This window comes from Vulpes lagopus, chromosome 2 (genome assembly GCF_018345385.1).
Source record: "Vulpes lagopus strain Blue_001 chromosome 2, ASM1834538v1, whole genome shotgun sequence".
NCBI lineage: Eukaryota > Metazoa > Chordata > Mammalia > Carnivora > Canidae > Vulpes > Vulpes lagopus.
The window spans coordinates 138357910-138374783 of NC_054825.1; the positions used below are offsets into that span (position 1 = coordinate 138357910).

Genomic DNA, 16874 nt, shown 5'->3' on the forward strand with positions numbered 1-16874 from the left:
TTGCTGGTCTATCTATCATCTTTCTGCTTCCTCTAGTCTATTTATTCTCTCTCACGTATTTTAAACTTTAGTTATTGAGTTATTAATTTCTGATTGATCCTGTTTTCTCTTTGTTGACGGTCTCACTGAAGTCCTCCCTCTTTTCTTAAGTCCAATGAGTATCTTTATGATCATTACTTTAAATCCTCTGTCAGGCATATTATCTCCATTTTGTTTAGCTCTCTTTCTATAACTTTGTCCCCTTTTTTCACTTGGGACACTTTCTCCATCTTCTCATTGTCTAACTCTTTATCTATTTCCATGTGTTAAGAAAATCAGCTATACATCCTGCTCTTAAAAGTAGTGGCCTTATGAAGAAGTCCTGTAGTATGCTGCAGTGCAATGTCCCCTGTACACCAGAATGCAGTGCTTCAGGAGCACTTTCTATGTGGTATGTACACCATACTATGTCTGAGCTGAATTTGCCTTTAGTCCAATTTCCTGAGATGGCTCTCTTTGCCTGTTTGGGGAGAGTTTGGTTCCTGTGTTGTTAGTGGTCCAGTCTGGACTGCCCTGGGTCAGACCAAGTGTTTGCCAGGGCAGCGGTAGCAACGAACTACAGGGGCCTCCCCCTGTGTTGTCCCCGTGCAGCTTTTTTAGTGGGTAGGGCTGCAATCCGACCAGATGTCTGCCCCTGGCCTACAGCTGAGGCCCTAGGTGAACTGGTGTGTGTGGTTATTTCCCCTCACCCTGTTGTAGGAGTCATTTTGGAATGGTTTTGGCCCCTTATCGAGCTGCTTGCACACTGCCAGGTCTGTGCCACCTATTTGGATGGACTCCTACAAAGAGTATGTTGGAGGCAGCAGGTCGTCTGGAGAATGCAGGGGCAGAGTATATGGTGCATGCAAGATAAGGTCTTTGTTGGTCTGCTACAGGAGGGGAACCTCCACTCAACCAGGAAAACTGCATAGCCATGATGGCTGGAGTGGGTCCGCAGAGTATGCAGAAACAGGGCGCATAATCAGCAAGCTGGTGGAAAGTGTCTGAGCTGTGCTGGTTCCCACTAGTGTCCGTGTATATAGGTTGTGGCACAGAGAAGGGTAATGGCGACGGTCAGCCTCTTTGTTCTTGCATAAGACTAACAAAGACCCACTATTCCTTCTGCACATGTTCTGATATTAGTAAATAAATCTTCTTCCTGTATACCCTAGACATTTTACAAACTGTTGCTTCTGTGCTATATCTCAAGGGGGCTGTTTGTTGTGCTATCTCTTTGATGGTGGGTACTCAGTTTCCCATTGTGCTTCGGCTTTCCTCCCAGAGGTGAGCCCGCTGACTTTTAAAGTCCCAGATATTAAGCCACACTGATTTTAAGAACTTGCTAAGTTATGCTAAGTTTCTTTTTTTTTTTTTAATTTTTATTTATTTATGATAGGAACACAGTGAGAGAGAGAGGCAGAGACACAGGCAGAGGGAGAAGCAGGCTCCATGCACCGGGAGCCTGACGTGGGATTCGATCCCGGATCTCCAGGATCGCGCCCTGGGCCAAAGGCAGGCGCCAAACCGCTGCGCCACCCAGGGATCCCTGTCGCTGTGATTTTCAAAGCCAAATGTTATTAAGATTCATTTTCTTAGTGAGGTCCCTGGGATGGGATCTGTATCTCTCTCTTCTCCATGCTCATAGGTGTCCCTCCCACCTATGGACGGACAGTCCTGAGGGTCAGTTTGGCTCCCTAATGTGTCTCTGCCTTCCTATTCTCTTCGATGTGGTCTCTTCTCTACATTTAGCTGTGGACAGTCTCCTCTGCCAGTGTTCAGGTCATTTTCTGGGTTATTTACACTGACTGTGGGTGTTATCTAGATTTATCCATTAGAGGAGGTGAGCCTGGGATCTTCCTATTCTGCTATTTTCTCTCGAAATTCCTCATGTACAATTTTAATAACTGCATATTAAATGACTATATCGAAGTCATTTTGTCAACCTTCTGTTAAAAAGTTATGTTGTTTTTAATTCTTCATTATAATAAAAACTTGGAAAAAAAACTTGGATTTTATCTTTCTATGGATCTTTGAGTAAATTTCTTCTTCTGGACAAACTGCAAGAAACATTAATTGCTGTGTCAAAAGACTGCTTCCTTAAAAAACTTCTCCTTACCAGTACTACCCAGTATCTCACGTAGATACCTTTCCTATGCAATCACATTCTATTTAACATACTATAGTTTATTGTCAACAGTTACAATTAGAATAAAAGGTTCATGAAAGAAGGGACTATGTTTATTTTATTCTAGCTTTATTGCCAGTCTTTCATTTAGATAACTGCAATATGTTGTGTGCTGTACAATTATTTGCTAAAATAAAAAGGCAGAGTGTCACTTTGCCTGACATCTCAGTTGGGAACATAGGCTTTGGTAGATCAACATGTCTCATGATTATATACATCTTATAGAAGTAACTGTAAAAATGTCATGAGTATTGATTTTGGGGTTACAAACAGGTTTTAGTGAGTGGGCAAATTCACGAAGATAGAATCTGTGTATAATGAAGACTGACTATAGATATGAATAATGAAGATACATATACACACATGTGGTCAATCACTGGCTTTCTATCCTGTCTCACTGTTTTTATCATTTTACTTCATAATACATTTTAGAAGTATTTAATACAATTCAATCTATTTTAATAGTACCTCAAATGTTATGTCTTCATTCCCTATCTCAATTTCTTCTTTTAAAAAAATCTTCGCAACATCTTGTCCATTATTTATATTTCCAAAACACACTTCATAATAATTTTGAAAGACTTTAACAAGAACTATTTACTTTTTACTGAGAATATATTAAATGTATAAATTAATGTATATAAACTGACATCTTTATAATATTAGGTCTAGGAAAATACTCTCTCCCCATTTAATCAAGATTTCTTTCTGGCCATTGGTTAAGTTTTACATCTTTCCTTATAAAAGTACTGTAAATGTCTTTTTAAAATTTTACATTGCAATTAACAGCTTTGCAACAAAATGATTTCAACACAAGTGGTCACAAATATGAATGCTTATTTATCTTTGTGTGTTTTTCTATGAAGCTGTAACCAAACTGAATTTCTAAATATCAATAATTTTAAAATAATTTCAGAGAAAATTGGTTATACTCTTTAACTGAGTAATTCTATTTCCAGAACATGTCTGCAGGAAATGAGTTATCCTAAACATATGAGTAGAATATCAGATAAGCACTGATGAACTATATCATTAGTCATCCTTACAGCATTATTTATAACAGCAAAAAAAAACCAGAATCAAATTGACTTTCTAACAACAGGTAACTGAATTTTTAAAAACCTGCAGGATAAAATGATTTATAAAAAATTTTGCGAGCAGCCTGGTGGCTCAGCAGTTTAGCACCTCCTTCAGCCCAGGGCCTGATCCTGGAGACCTGGATCAAGTCCCAAGTCAGGCTCCCTGCATGGAGCCTGCTTCTCCCTCTGCCTGTGTCTGTGCCTCTCTCTCTCTCATGAAAATAAATAAAATCTTAAAAAAGAAAAAAAAGAAAAGAAAAAAAAATTTGCACTCAACATGGAAAAATATTGATAGCACATTGTTAAAGGAAAAAAATAAATTTATAATCCAAAATATACAATGTAATTCTTACTTTACTCAAGTATATATACAGAAATAATGAACTAGAAAAAACACACCAAATTATTAATAGTACTTACCTTTGGCCATATTGTCAGCAATCTTTTCTGCTTATCTTAATATCATTTTATGTATTTCTTCAATAAAAAGTTAACTCATTTTTGAACATGAAAATAATATTTTTAATGCTCTAGAGATATTTAATAAACTCTTTTCAAAACAATCTATTTGTAATAACGATTCACACCTAATTTATACCTACTATTTCTTGAAATAAGGCAAAATGTGATGTTTTTTCAGTAAATTTAGACTTTTATACAGTTTAAAAGTTAACGAGCCATTTAAAGTTTAAATTGCTACTCTATAGCCTATTATTAAAACAGAAGTCTCTCACCTCAGTATTTTCCTATGATTTCTGACTTCTCTGGACTTAGCTGAACAAATCATTCTACATTTTGCAATGTCTTTACTGAATCTATCACCTTAACTGAAACCTAGCTCTCCATGGAGCTCTATTAAATAGAGGCCAATTTTTCTCCAACACCCTATTAATCTCAGGGTTAAGAGATACAGAAGTCCTTTCCCTTAATTTGCAATGATACAAATGATAGGAGTCACCTCTGACTCTATCCCTTTAAGCATATCAACCAGTTTTATCATCTTCTACTCTTGCTTTAATCATTCAACAACTAGTCAATGCTTACTTTTGAAGACTTTGGAGAAGTCTTTGAAGACTTTTGATAAATCTCCAATTTAGAAACCTCTCTCTACATTCTTTTACTCTACAGTACCCTGGCTTCCTTTTATTTCTTCCATCTCCATTATCCATTAACATGACTCTCAATATTTAACAATCCTGTCCCACCACCTTCAGTCACATCTGCTTGTTAAAAATTCAGTCTTGCCTGAATCCAACACCAAATATCAAGTACTACATGAAAAAAAATCACATACTATTAATTCGTGGTTAACAATATCAACAGAGCCCTCAACATTGTCTCAACATACCCTCCGGGATTGCATCTCTCTGCCTATCCTTCTTAATCTCTTCTGAGAAATATATGTTCCTTATGTATTGGCATTTGTCAGCATTCTGTCCCTATGTCCCACTGTATGACATGGCTTTAATAACTACCTAAATATTACGAAGGACTCCCAAATCTAGAAGTCCCACAAACCCTCTAACATCTTTATACACATGCATCCAAGTGTCCTTCAATCACTTTCTCTACATCTCCACATCAAAGTCAGACAACTTCCAAGTTACTTTACCTACTAGAGAACTCAGTGTCTCTACTCAGCTTTTTCTCTTTATTGCTCTATCTTATCTCAGTGAAGTGCATTATCACCAAATTTTACAAGCCTGCAACTTGAGTCAAAAAATTTAACTTCTCTGCTTGAACCCTGACATCCATTCAACAAGCTCTTACTATAAATTCTATTTCAAATTTCTCTTAACTAGATTTTCTATTACCTCACTTCTCTACCCTAGCCAGCATTACATATAAATCTTATGTGAATCTCACTTGTAGTTAGTAAATCATTCTTTCAACCTCCAATGTTGTCTCCTTTTGATCTGGGTTTTCTACAACCCTTCCAAAATCTAACTATGATTCTATTTTTGTGCATGATATCAGTAAATTCATTAAATAACACTTACCTCGACAATGAGGTGGATACTATTTATTCATCCCCTGTAAAGACTGTTCATTATTATACTTCTTGTTCCCTAGCACAGTACCTGGGATATACTAGGTGCTTAGTAAGTACTTAAATATTCAATTGATGAATTTCTCCTTCCATCCAAGATGAGATAACATGAACCAAGTTTACCATCCTAACTGAAACTCCTCTTCATCAGAAAACCCCACTTAAAATATATTAAAAAGTGTTTTTCAAGACATACAATATCATGCAACAAATAGTCATTCCTGAGAAGTGGTTAAAACAACAACAACAGCAGCAGCAACCAACCAACCAACAAGGTGAGTTCTGTAATTGCCCCAACTTTCTTATTCTTGAGATAATTTACAGGCCATGGCAAAGGGAGATAAAGCCAGAAAAGGCCACCAAAGTCTGCAAGTTGAGATGACAGAGCTCACAGTCCAAAAAGAGCAAGGCAGTCATAGTTCATATAGTAAAGCGCCAGAGAGAAGAGAGTATAGAGAGGAACTCTGAAATTTTAACACTAAATGCCTACATTAGATAAGAAATGTTCAAAGTGATAATCTTAGCTACCACCTAATGATAACTTACAAAAAGAACAAAATTAAACCCAAAGTCAGCAGAAAGAAATATCAAAGCAGAAATCAATGAAACAGAAAAGAGAAAAACAAGAGAGAAAATCAAAAGCTAGTTCATTAAGTAAAAATACACAAATTATAAATATCAAGAATAAAGGGGATGATACCACTATAGATATTAATGAATAAAAGGAGTATTATAGACAACTTTATGCCATAAAATTTTATAACTGAGATAAAATGAACAAATTTCTTGAGAAAAAGATCACTTGAGAAAAAAAATTAATTTGAATAGTCCTGAGTTTATTAAAGAAATGGATATTGCAGTTTAAAAACTCCCATAAGCCAAGTCCAGGCCCAAATGGCTCTGTGGTAAACTCTATACAATATTTAAGGAATACCACATTGTACACATATTGTCACACATGTATACATGTCAAAACTTACCAATTGTATACTTTAAAGATATGTAATTCATTACATGTCGATTATACCTCAATAAAGCTGCCTTAAAAATATTCAACTAATAGAAAAAAGGCCCAGCAGCACCTGGCTGGCTTAGTTGGTAGAGCATGTGATTGTTGATCTAAGGGGTCAGAAGTTTGAGCCCCATCGTGGGCATAGAGTTTACTTAAAATTTGAAATTAAAATTCTTAAAAAGACAGAAGTAGAGGTAGCAAAATAAAGGGAATGAGAAAAATAAAATGAGATCAAAGAAAAATGATAGGAAGAAGAGGGCAAGTGGTATAAACAGAGTGGTATAAACAGAGATGGATCCAAGTTGAAAAAGAAATACAGTGCTAAATCTAGAATAGGTGACTAGAAATAGCATGGAAACACGATAAGAAGTTCTGGAACACTCACTTATTCTCTTATTCTTCTAATTTATATTAGGAGATTCACTTATTCTCCTAATTTGTAATCCTAAACCCAATGACTACATATGACTGTATTCTTTGTTTTTTTTTTTGTTTTGTTTTAAATTAGAGCATCAGATCCATAGTACAAAGCTCATAGAGTAGTTTGAGTAAAGCTGTATTACAAAGTGAATAAATGTATATTAGAAATTCCCTCACTTCTTTCATAATCTTCTGACTTACAAGGAACTACAAATAAGCACAAATACACATCCTCAAATAATAAATTGTACAGTGTTCCTAATTACCTAAGGAGTAATTTTCAAATACCATCTAGGTGTTCAAAAAACTAGACGAGTATAATAGATCTTGCCAAAAAGCTTGGTGAAGAGAAAAATCTCAAAATGAAGTATAGTCATATAAAATAAAATCTCCCTATAGACAGAAGACTCAGGATGCCAAAACCTTTAATGAAGAAAGTTTGAAAAAGATTGCATTTGGGGCACCTGGGTGGTTCAGTCGGGTCAGTGCCTGCCTCTGGCTCAGGTGGTGATTCCATGGGCTGGGATCAAGTCCCACATTGGGCTCCTGGTCAGCTGGGAGCCTGTTTCTCCCTCATGCCTCTGCCTGTCTCTCATGAATAAATAAGTAAAATCTTAAAAAAAAAAAAAAAAAAAAGGAAAGAGATTGCATTCTCCACAATTGTAATTAAGAAAAGCTTACCTGTATAGTCGCATTTCACTCAGCCTTATTGTTATCAAATCAATAACTGGTGGGGGGTTGCTCTGGCTCTCTGTTATTATATGGAATGTGTTTGTCATTGTAATTAGTCCAAAATCAGCAACAAAAACATTTTCAGAAACTGGAGACTGTGGGATGACTACCACTGGGGCTTTGATGTTAACATCCAATGCCATTCTAGAACTCCTCTGTGCCAATTCTTTTACACCAGTAGCAGCCATTCCTGCTGCTTGAACAGTAGCCTCAGCCAAAGCCTGTTTAGCCGCTTGAAAATTATCTATAAAAGCCTAAAAGATAACAAAATTATATTCTTAAGGTTACCATTAAGAAATGATTGTTAAATGTATCTTGATGTTTTTTATTTCATCTCCATGAGAAAAAATTTTTCTTGGTACAACCATTCTTTATTGAAAGTCTGGTTGTCTGTATTCAATCTCAGTTTTCTGCAACAAAAGTTAAGAAACACCAAGATACAGAAAAAACAAAAATCTTGTCCCTGGAAGAGAGCAACATGTGGATATTGCAAGGTTTCATTGAAAACTATTTCCCTTTATTATCTCACTTTCCCTAATGGCTAAGCAAGCACACTGTATTTCCCTATGCAGCCTCAATGGAAGGACAGCTTATTTATGCTTGTAAGATAAAAAAGAATGGAAAAAATAATAAAATATGTTTGTTCAGAACTCTTAAATTTTTTAATTCTGAACTCTAGAAAATACTTCAGTAACATAAATTATATCTAGAATTAGACTTGATTTTAAAATTACACATCTAGAATTAGACTTAATTTTAACACTTCCATGTTCCAAAGCAATTTATTTTCAGTAACTTTTGAGTAAAAGACTATCACAGCAGGGCTCAGGGACATAATGATTTTGAATTATAAAAATAAATCAGAAAAAAATAAAAATTAGACCAAGGATGCTTGTTCATCTCTTCTACTTCTGTCCAAAAAATTCTTATGTCTATTAAGAAATGCATTGTAACCTCAATTTAAAAGATCACAAAAATAATTTATTTAGAATCAAATGATTATCCAGTTTATACATCAGAATTTAGAGACAACATTTTTAAAAAGTGAACACTAAAGTCACAGAGATAGGTATGACACTCACAGAAAAAAAAAGTATCAGCTGACAGCAAGGGAAAAACACAGGGGGAAAATACTATGAAGAGGAGAAAAAGAACTCAAACACCTTATGGCAGTATCATACAAGGCTAATTCTTAACCCTTTAAAGCCCCAGATAATCACAGTTACAATATGCAGCAGCAAATAAAATTTCCATAATGATTACATGAGATCAAAACAAACTTCAATTATATATTTAGTATTTTTAACTAGAAGTCAGGTAAAACAAAGACAAACCAATTATATATAAAATAAAGAATTTAATATATATAACAAATCCTATACATGGTATATAATGTACATATATTTAATATATTAAAATGTATTTTTGAATTAACTTGAGTATTCTCCTATACAAAAATGATGTTATATAAATAACACTATGCATTTCAGTCATGATAAAAGATAACCAGAAAAGTCTGAAAAATCAGGGAGGGAAAAAGCCAGGAATTATTGTTCTTTATCTATGTGTGACACACAGCAATTTCCAACTAGTAGAAAAAAATAAAAAATTTGATTAACATACTTACCAATATAGAGTATAGAAATTTTGTGACAAAAACTACTTCAATGCAACCAACAGTTAAGTTAACTTGAACATCAACCACATTCATATCTGTGTATGCAGAACCAGCAGTTGCATCCACAAAAGAAATCATTTTGAAGCTAAACACTTCTTTTCCAGTGATGTAAACAGCCTTAATGAGAGAAAATTTAACTATCAAAACCCATTTTTGAAATGTGCTTTTAGTACAAAAATACAGCTTAGAATAATAAAACATACACACATACTTGGAAAATCTTCCAAGTATTCAAGTGAAGTACAAATAAAGCAGTAATTCTAACATCACTGTTTCTTTTTTCTTTTCTTTTTTTCTTTTTTAACATGGGGGCCGGAACTCACAAACCTTTAAAAATTAGACCTAAGCTGAGATCAAGAGTTAGACGCTCAAACCACTGAGCCACACAGGTGCCACCTAACACATGTATCAGAACCTCTACTGCAAAGTTTTTCAAATTGGTGATAAAGTTTCCTTTGTGGGTCATGAAATCAACTTAGGTCTGGTGCAACGGTTTATTTTAAATGAGGAAAACGGAAGAAAAAATGATCATAAATTTTCATTTAGTGTGTATACTTGTGTAATGACAGTCACCATATAAACACATTCTTTGGTCACTGTAAAAGGTTCAAGTAACAATGTACCTCTGCAACTTAATGAAATTTACTTTTCTTTATTTGAGATATGTGAATAGGTTTTCCAGACTCTTCAACAAGTCTCCCAGTTCAAAGGACTCTGTTAACATTGTGAAAAGCTATACCAGAGTAAGGACCCATGAAAATAAAGTAAAAGATAATCTCATCTGTTCAGTCTGACTCTATATCCTCTGCTGTTGAAATCTAAAATGCATCACAGAGTTCACAGTAATCCAAGAGAAGAGAAAAAAGAAGAAATTGAAAAAGGCATTTACTAACTGCCCCTTCTCAGCCCCCAACTATGTTTCAGGAGCATTATATAAACTTATTTATGAGATATTTGATCTTCGTTTTACAAATAAAGAAACAGAATCTTATTTTAAGTCACTCATCTGCTAAGGAACAGAGCTAAGAAACAAACCCAATTACACCTAACTCCAAATCCAGCCACCTAATAAGTAAGCTACATTGCTAAATTCTGACAACAAATTTATACCTATGACCAATGTTTAAAGAAAATCATATTTAATGAGGTACACTATTAAGTAAAAGGAACAAATTCATACCTTTTTGTATACAGCTGTTTTATCAGAATCCAAAACAATGATATTCCTTAGTTTTGCATTTATTTCAGTTGCTGCAGGCCTCATAATGATCTCAGAATCAAGCCCTAAGGGAATGTAAGGATTATTAAATGCCTTTTCTTTAATTTAATAATTCTGAATATATTTTTCTCAAATTTTATTACCTTCAATCTTAATTTCAGAAATGTTACGTTTCTGATCTTGAATAAAGATCTGTAAACAAGATAATTCTGCTAAAATTTGCAAGGTAATAATATCTTCATTCTTTGATAGTTTTAAAGCTGCAAAACATAAAGAAAGACTTTTAGTAGTCACCTCACTACTCTAATAAAGTAACTGAAGTATAAGAAAAATTAATGATAATACTAGAGGAAAACCTGATCTGCAATTCCACTGAAAGCAAGGAAGATATTCCCTACTAAATTAGGAATTCTTAAAAAATAAAAAATAAAAAAATCAAATATAATGAAAACAAAGCCAAACAAACCAGACACAACAAAAAATGGTTCCTAGATGAGACTAATATTTGAAACTAAAAAATTATAGTTGTAAAATCACAAATCATTTGAGATACAATGATTATGATAATAGTTCTCAATGTCGAACCTGCATCTTCTCATTACTTAAAGAGTACTTGATTAAAGAATATACTCTAAAAATGATTCAAATTTTCTTAGTTCTATTTTTCTAATCTAAAATTATGATAATAAATGCATAAATTATAATCCAGATCAAATACTAAATATTAGACTAAAAATTATAGATTGTATAGACTGTATAATATTAGACTAAAAAATATGATAAGTAAAAGCCACATTTTCTTCACTGGTAATCATTATGTTTATTATTTTCTAAATTTACCTGGGATATAATCATCTTTCCAGATATTAATCTAGGCAAGAGAATTTTGAAGCCAATGTTATACATGAATAATCAAGCAAAGGCTAACTTATTATTAATCTGACAGGGTACAAAACTTTGAAGCTGAATTTTAAACATACGCATTTTTTTAATGACCTCTCCTTTGTCTTCAGTCTCTGCAACAGACACTGGGGCTGATTTTTCTTCCAACTGTGGAAGTATATTATTAAAATAATTTATTGTATTCAGAAGTGCTTCGGTATGTAAATGAATATCCAAAGAGGAAAAATTCACCTAAAGAACAAAGCTCATTTTAGTAATAGGTCAATAAATATTTGTTTGCTGCTCAGTATCAGGCACTATGATTTGTGGCATAAAGGATAGAGTTTATAATATTCCATTTTCATCCTCAAGAATCACACAGTTCTAGTTACAAAATAGTCTTCGTAATATATTTACTTAGAAACACAATATCTAATTAAAAATAAATATTACTCGCTCATACCTTAATCAGTTGTACAGCATTGTTATAAGTACTTTTCAAGTTAGGCAGATTCTTTTCAGCCTATCCAAAGAGAAAAAGCAAATCTGTTTGAATACATTAGGAAGACATAGAGTCTATACAATTGCAACTCTGTAAGGTCCTTTCTAATTCTTCCTCCATGTGACAGAATTGTCTACCAAGTATCCAAATACTGTGCATTATGTTTAGATCTAGAATGCTTTTGTCATATAAAAGCTAATGCTGGGGCAGCCCGGGTGGCTCAGGGGTTTAGCGCCACCTTCGGTCCAGGGTGTGATCCTGGAGATCCGGGATCGAGCCCCTCGTCGGGCTTCCTGCATGGAGCCTGCTTCTCCCTCTGCCTGTGTCTCTGCCTCTCTGTCTCTCATGAATGAATAAATTTAAAAATATATTGAAAAAATTAAAAAAAGCTAATGCTACAAACAAAAACCCTAAAATATCTATATCAGTCATAGTAAAAATGGTCTTAAAAGCAATAAAATACTCTTTCAGCACTGTTATTATGATAAAGTATTTTTTTAAAGGTTTGAGAGAGAGAACATGCATGTGAGCATGGGGAGGGGCAGAGGGAGAGGGAGAAACTTTAGCAGACTCTTCACTGAGGTCAGAACCCCATGTGGGGCTTGACCTCAAGACCCTGAGATCATGATCTGAGCCGAAACCAAGAAGTCAGTCAGATGCTTATTCTGACTGTACCATCTAGGTGCCCCAAATTATTTTTAAGATTTTTATTATTAGATATTTGAGATAGAGCACACATATACATACACACATGAATGAAAGGGGAAGGAGCAGAGGGGCTTCCAAGCCGACTCTATGCTAAGCAGAGAGCCTGAAGTGGGACTTGATTCCACAACTCTAAGATCATGACCAGAATGGAAACCAGGAGTCAGAAGCTCAAGAAACTGTGCCACCCAGGTACCCCTATGATAAAGTAATTATTAAATTAACGTGGCATTTACATAAAAACAGGTCAGTGAAAACGTGGAATAAATTTTAAGTAGACCCTAATACATATAAAAACTTGATGAAATGAGTATCATAAATCAATAGAAAAGGAATGGAGTCACGGAAACCAGGAAAATGAGGTTAACTTCAGATAACATTGGGAAATCAAATGAAAGCCTCATCTCATATAGTATATCACAATAAATTCCATCAAGATTAAAAAGTTTGGGTTTAGGGTGCCTTGGGTGGCTCAGTTGGTTAAGCCGCTAACTCTTTATTTTGGCTGAGATCATGATCTCTCAGGGTTGTGAGATCAAGCCCAGCACCAGGCTCGATGCTCATCTGGAAATCTGCTTGAGATTCTCTCTCTCCCTGTCTTTCTGCCTCTCTCCCACATACCCCACACTTGTGCTCACTCTATCTCTGTCAAATAAATAAGTCTTTGAAAAAAGAAAAAAACTTTGGGTTTGTTGGTTTGTTTGTTTTTTTTTTGTGGGTTTGTTTGGTTTCGGTAACCTGATAGAGGAAAAAAACTCAATTTCATTTCTACTTAGAACAGAGGTCTATTATTTTTCTATATTAAGTGTATCAATAAAGAATGACAAAAGAAGAAAACCCTAAAGTTTTAGGAGTTCTAGAAAACACGTTACAATGTAGATTAAGCTGAACTTAACTAACAAAACTTGATTACAACATTTCAGAAGTACACTTACCAAAGCAAACATACAAACGGAAGTGCTTACCTTCACATATTCCAATGTTAGCAGATCTTCCATCGTATTATCCAGTGTTGTAACCAAATAAATTGGTTTCTTGTTTTCATCTAAAAATGATTTTTAAAATTACTCTTCCATATTAAAAAATAATGGAAAATAAATAACAGAAACATTAATAAAACATAACTGGAAAAGAAGAATTTCCTGTATCAGCTTTGGGCCTTGGATTCTACCTTGGTTCTCCTTCCTCCTTTATTTTAAATTCTGAGGCTATAATTTCTCCCCACAATTCCTTTCCTGTCTCCTATGTCACATTGTGAAACAATTTTATTATTCTAAACTTAGATAGGAAGTAAGAAAAAGTAGCAATCAATTATAGAAAAAAATAGATTATTAGGAACAATGAAAGGACATGAAGAGAATCGTGGCTCTGAGCCATAGAAATGCCTAGAAAGAAAATTGTCAGACTCCTTGAAAAGCTAGTGTTTTTGAAAAGACAGATCAGGTATGTGATGAGAAACTAAGTTTTTCTGTGTATTAGTTTAGATTAGAATAAACCCAATTACTGTATAATTAGTTGTATTCTTTCTTCTGATCAAAACTTAAGAAAATATTAGGAACACTAGTGTAAAACAGCAGTTTGTAGAAGAGTTTTAAAACCAGCATCACTATATTACTTATGACTGTTCAAAATCAGTATCTCAATAGAAGGTTAGAAATCAATCATAATACTTTTGAGTGAAAAAAATGCAACATATTCCACAGATCTTCCAGATTTAGAAGTTTATTAGCTCTTAAGCCAGCCTTCTACTGCAGATGCTATTTGTACTTCAACCTTAAAAAGGTCCTGATTTTCTCAAACATTTATCTCCAGATTTAGTGATCATTTATAGGAAACTACGCTATTCACTTCTTCCTACTCCCATTAAAATACCAAAAGCAAAAATATTATAGAAATGGATGCAGTGACAACTGTGTATCAGTACTCTGTGTGCTAGCTTTCTTATCCAGTGCTCTTGGGAAAACAAACAAAAAATAAACATTATAATTAAAAACTGCTATAATACTTCTGGATTGCTGGAAAACACTACCAAATCGGTTCACTTTTCTTTCCAATCACAAGAACAAACTATTTCTTGATGTAAAAAAAAGCATAATAAATAGTAATATGATAAAGGGGGGGTCAATTCTCCATGAATACAGAACAGTCCTTAAGCTGTATGCATCTTAACAACCTAGCATCAAAATACATGAGGCAAAACACTGATAATACTGAAAGGAGAAACAGATGAACCCACTATCATAGTTAAAGACTTCAACTCCCCCTATCAGAAATGGACAGATCCAGCAGATAGAAAATCAGTAAGGACATAGTTGAACTTGGTAATAATACCATTAGTCAACTGGATATAACGGGTATCTATAGACTAGTAGAATATATCTTCTTAAGCTCCCATGGACTATACACCAAGACAGACCACATTCTGGGCCATAAAACACAGCTTACTAAATTTTAAACAATAAAAATAATACAATGTTTACACTCAGATCACAATGAAATTGAACTACAAATCAGTAAGAAATATAGTTGGAAAATTCCAGAATATTGGGAGAACAAATACTTCTAATAATACATGGATAAAAGAAGAAATCTCAACAGCAATTAAAAAATATCAGAAAGTGGGACGCAAAAAAAAAAAAAAAAAAAGAAAAGAAAAGAAAAGAAAAGAAAAGAAAGTGGGACGCCTGCGTGGCTCAGTGGTTGAGCCTCCCTTCGCCTCCCTTCGGCCCAGGGCGTGATGCTGGAGTTCTGGGATCAAGTCCCACATTGGGCTCCCTCCATGGAGCCTGCTTCTCCCTCTGCCTGTGTCTCTGCCCCTCTCTGTCTCTCATGAATAAATAAAATCTTTAAAAAATTTTTTTAAAATAAAAATATTAGAAGGTAAATGCATATAAAAACACATCTTAACAAAGTTTGTGGGCTATGGCAAAAGCACTGTTTACAAGGATACAGAACACTGAAGCTATATGTTAGAAAATAAAATATAATCTAAGCTTACACCTTGCGAAACTAGAAACAGCAAAATAAATCCAAAGCAAAAGAAATATTAAAAAGTAGATCAAAATCAATGAAACTGAAAACAAGTCATTAGAAAAATTAAGGAAGCCAAAAATGTTTCTTTGAAAAGATCAATAAAATTAGCAAGCCTCTAGCCAGGTTAACTAAGAAAAAAAGAAAGAGGATGCAGATTACTAGTATTAGAAATAAAACAAAAAAAATGGTATCATGAACATTAAAGATAATTTAAAAAATACCATGAACAACTCTGTCCACAAAGGTGATAACCTAATAAAATGTACCAACTCCTTGAAAGATACAATCTGCCAAACTTGCACAAGAATAGACAATCTGAATAGGTTCATATCTATTAAAGAAATCAAGTCAATAATAACCTTCCAAAAAAAGAAAGCACCATGCTCAGATGAGTTCAATGGTGAATTCTAATAAACATTTGAGGGAAAATTATACCAATTCTCTACAATTCCTTTCAGAGGATACAAACAGAAGGAATGCTTGCTAACTGATTCTACGAAATCAGAATTACCCTAATACCAACCAACACAAAGGCAATACCGAGAATGAAAAAAAGGAAAACTACAGGCCAGTAACTCTCATTAACTCAGATAAAACAGATCTCACACACACACAGATTAAAAAATCCTCAAGAAAGTATTAGCAAACTCAATCCAACCAAGTATAAAAAAAAAATTATGTGCCATGACAAGTAAAATTATGTGCCATGATAAGTAAAACTTATCCCAAACTGCAAGGCTAGTTCAACATTTGAAAATCAATTGATGTCATCTATGATATCTATAGGCTACAGAAGAAAAACTAAATGATCATATAAACAATGCTGAAAAAGCATATGACAATATCCAGCAACCATTCATGATAAAAACTCTCAGTAACTAGGAATAAATAACTACTTTACTTGATAAAGAATATCTTCTAAAAACCTACAGTTAACTATATGCTTAATTGTAAGAAACTCAAAGTTTTCACACTAAGAAACAAGTAAGAGGTCTTTCTGTGTTTACGGATTTTAAATATAATTGTGTCTGCAAATGCATTAAGACAAAAATTAAAGGTATTTCTTTTTATTTTTGTGAAGCAAGATATAAAATTGTCTTTGTGGGCAGCCCCGGTGGCGCAGCGGTTTAGCACCACCTGCAGCCCAGGGCATGATCCTGGAGATCCAGGATCGAGTCCCACGTCGGGCTCCCTGCATGGAGCCTGCTTCTCCCTCTGCCTGTGTCTCTGCCTCTCTCTTTCTAGCTGTGTCTCTATGTAAATAAAATCATAAATAAATAAATAAATAAATAAATAAATAAATAAATAAATAAAATTGTCTTTGCTTCCAGATAACATGACCATCTGTGCAAAAAATCT

General features: G+C 34.1%; 1 protein-coding gene across 3 annotated transcripts in view; it reads right to left on the reverse strand.

Annotated features, from left to right (window-relative positions):
• VPS13A (vacuolar protein sorting 13 homolog A) overlaps positions 1-16874 on the reverse strand; it is a 233138-nt gene that overhangs the window by 111540 nt on the left and 104724 nt on the right. For all 3 annotated transcript variants that reach the window (XM_041740166.1, XM_041740174.1, XM_041740183.1), the window contains exons 27-33: positions 13448-13527; positions 11739-11798; positions 11374-11527; positions 10537-10653; positions 10355-10458; positions 9124-9291; positions 7446-7750 (exon numbers count right to left, since the gene is read on the reverse strand). In XM_041740166.1, coding sequence (XP_041596100.1) covers positions 7446-7750; positions 9124-9291; positions 10355-10458; positions 10537-10653; positions 11374-11527; positions 11739-11798; positions 13448-13527 — 988 coding nt within the window. The remainder of the gene's footprint in view (positions 1-7445; positions 7751-9123; positions 9292-10354; positions 10459-10536; positions 10654-11373; positions 11528-11738; positions 11799-13447; positions 13528-16874) is intronic.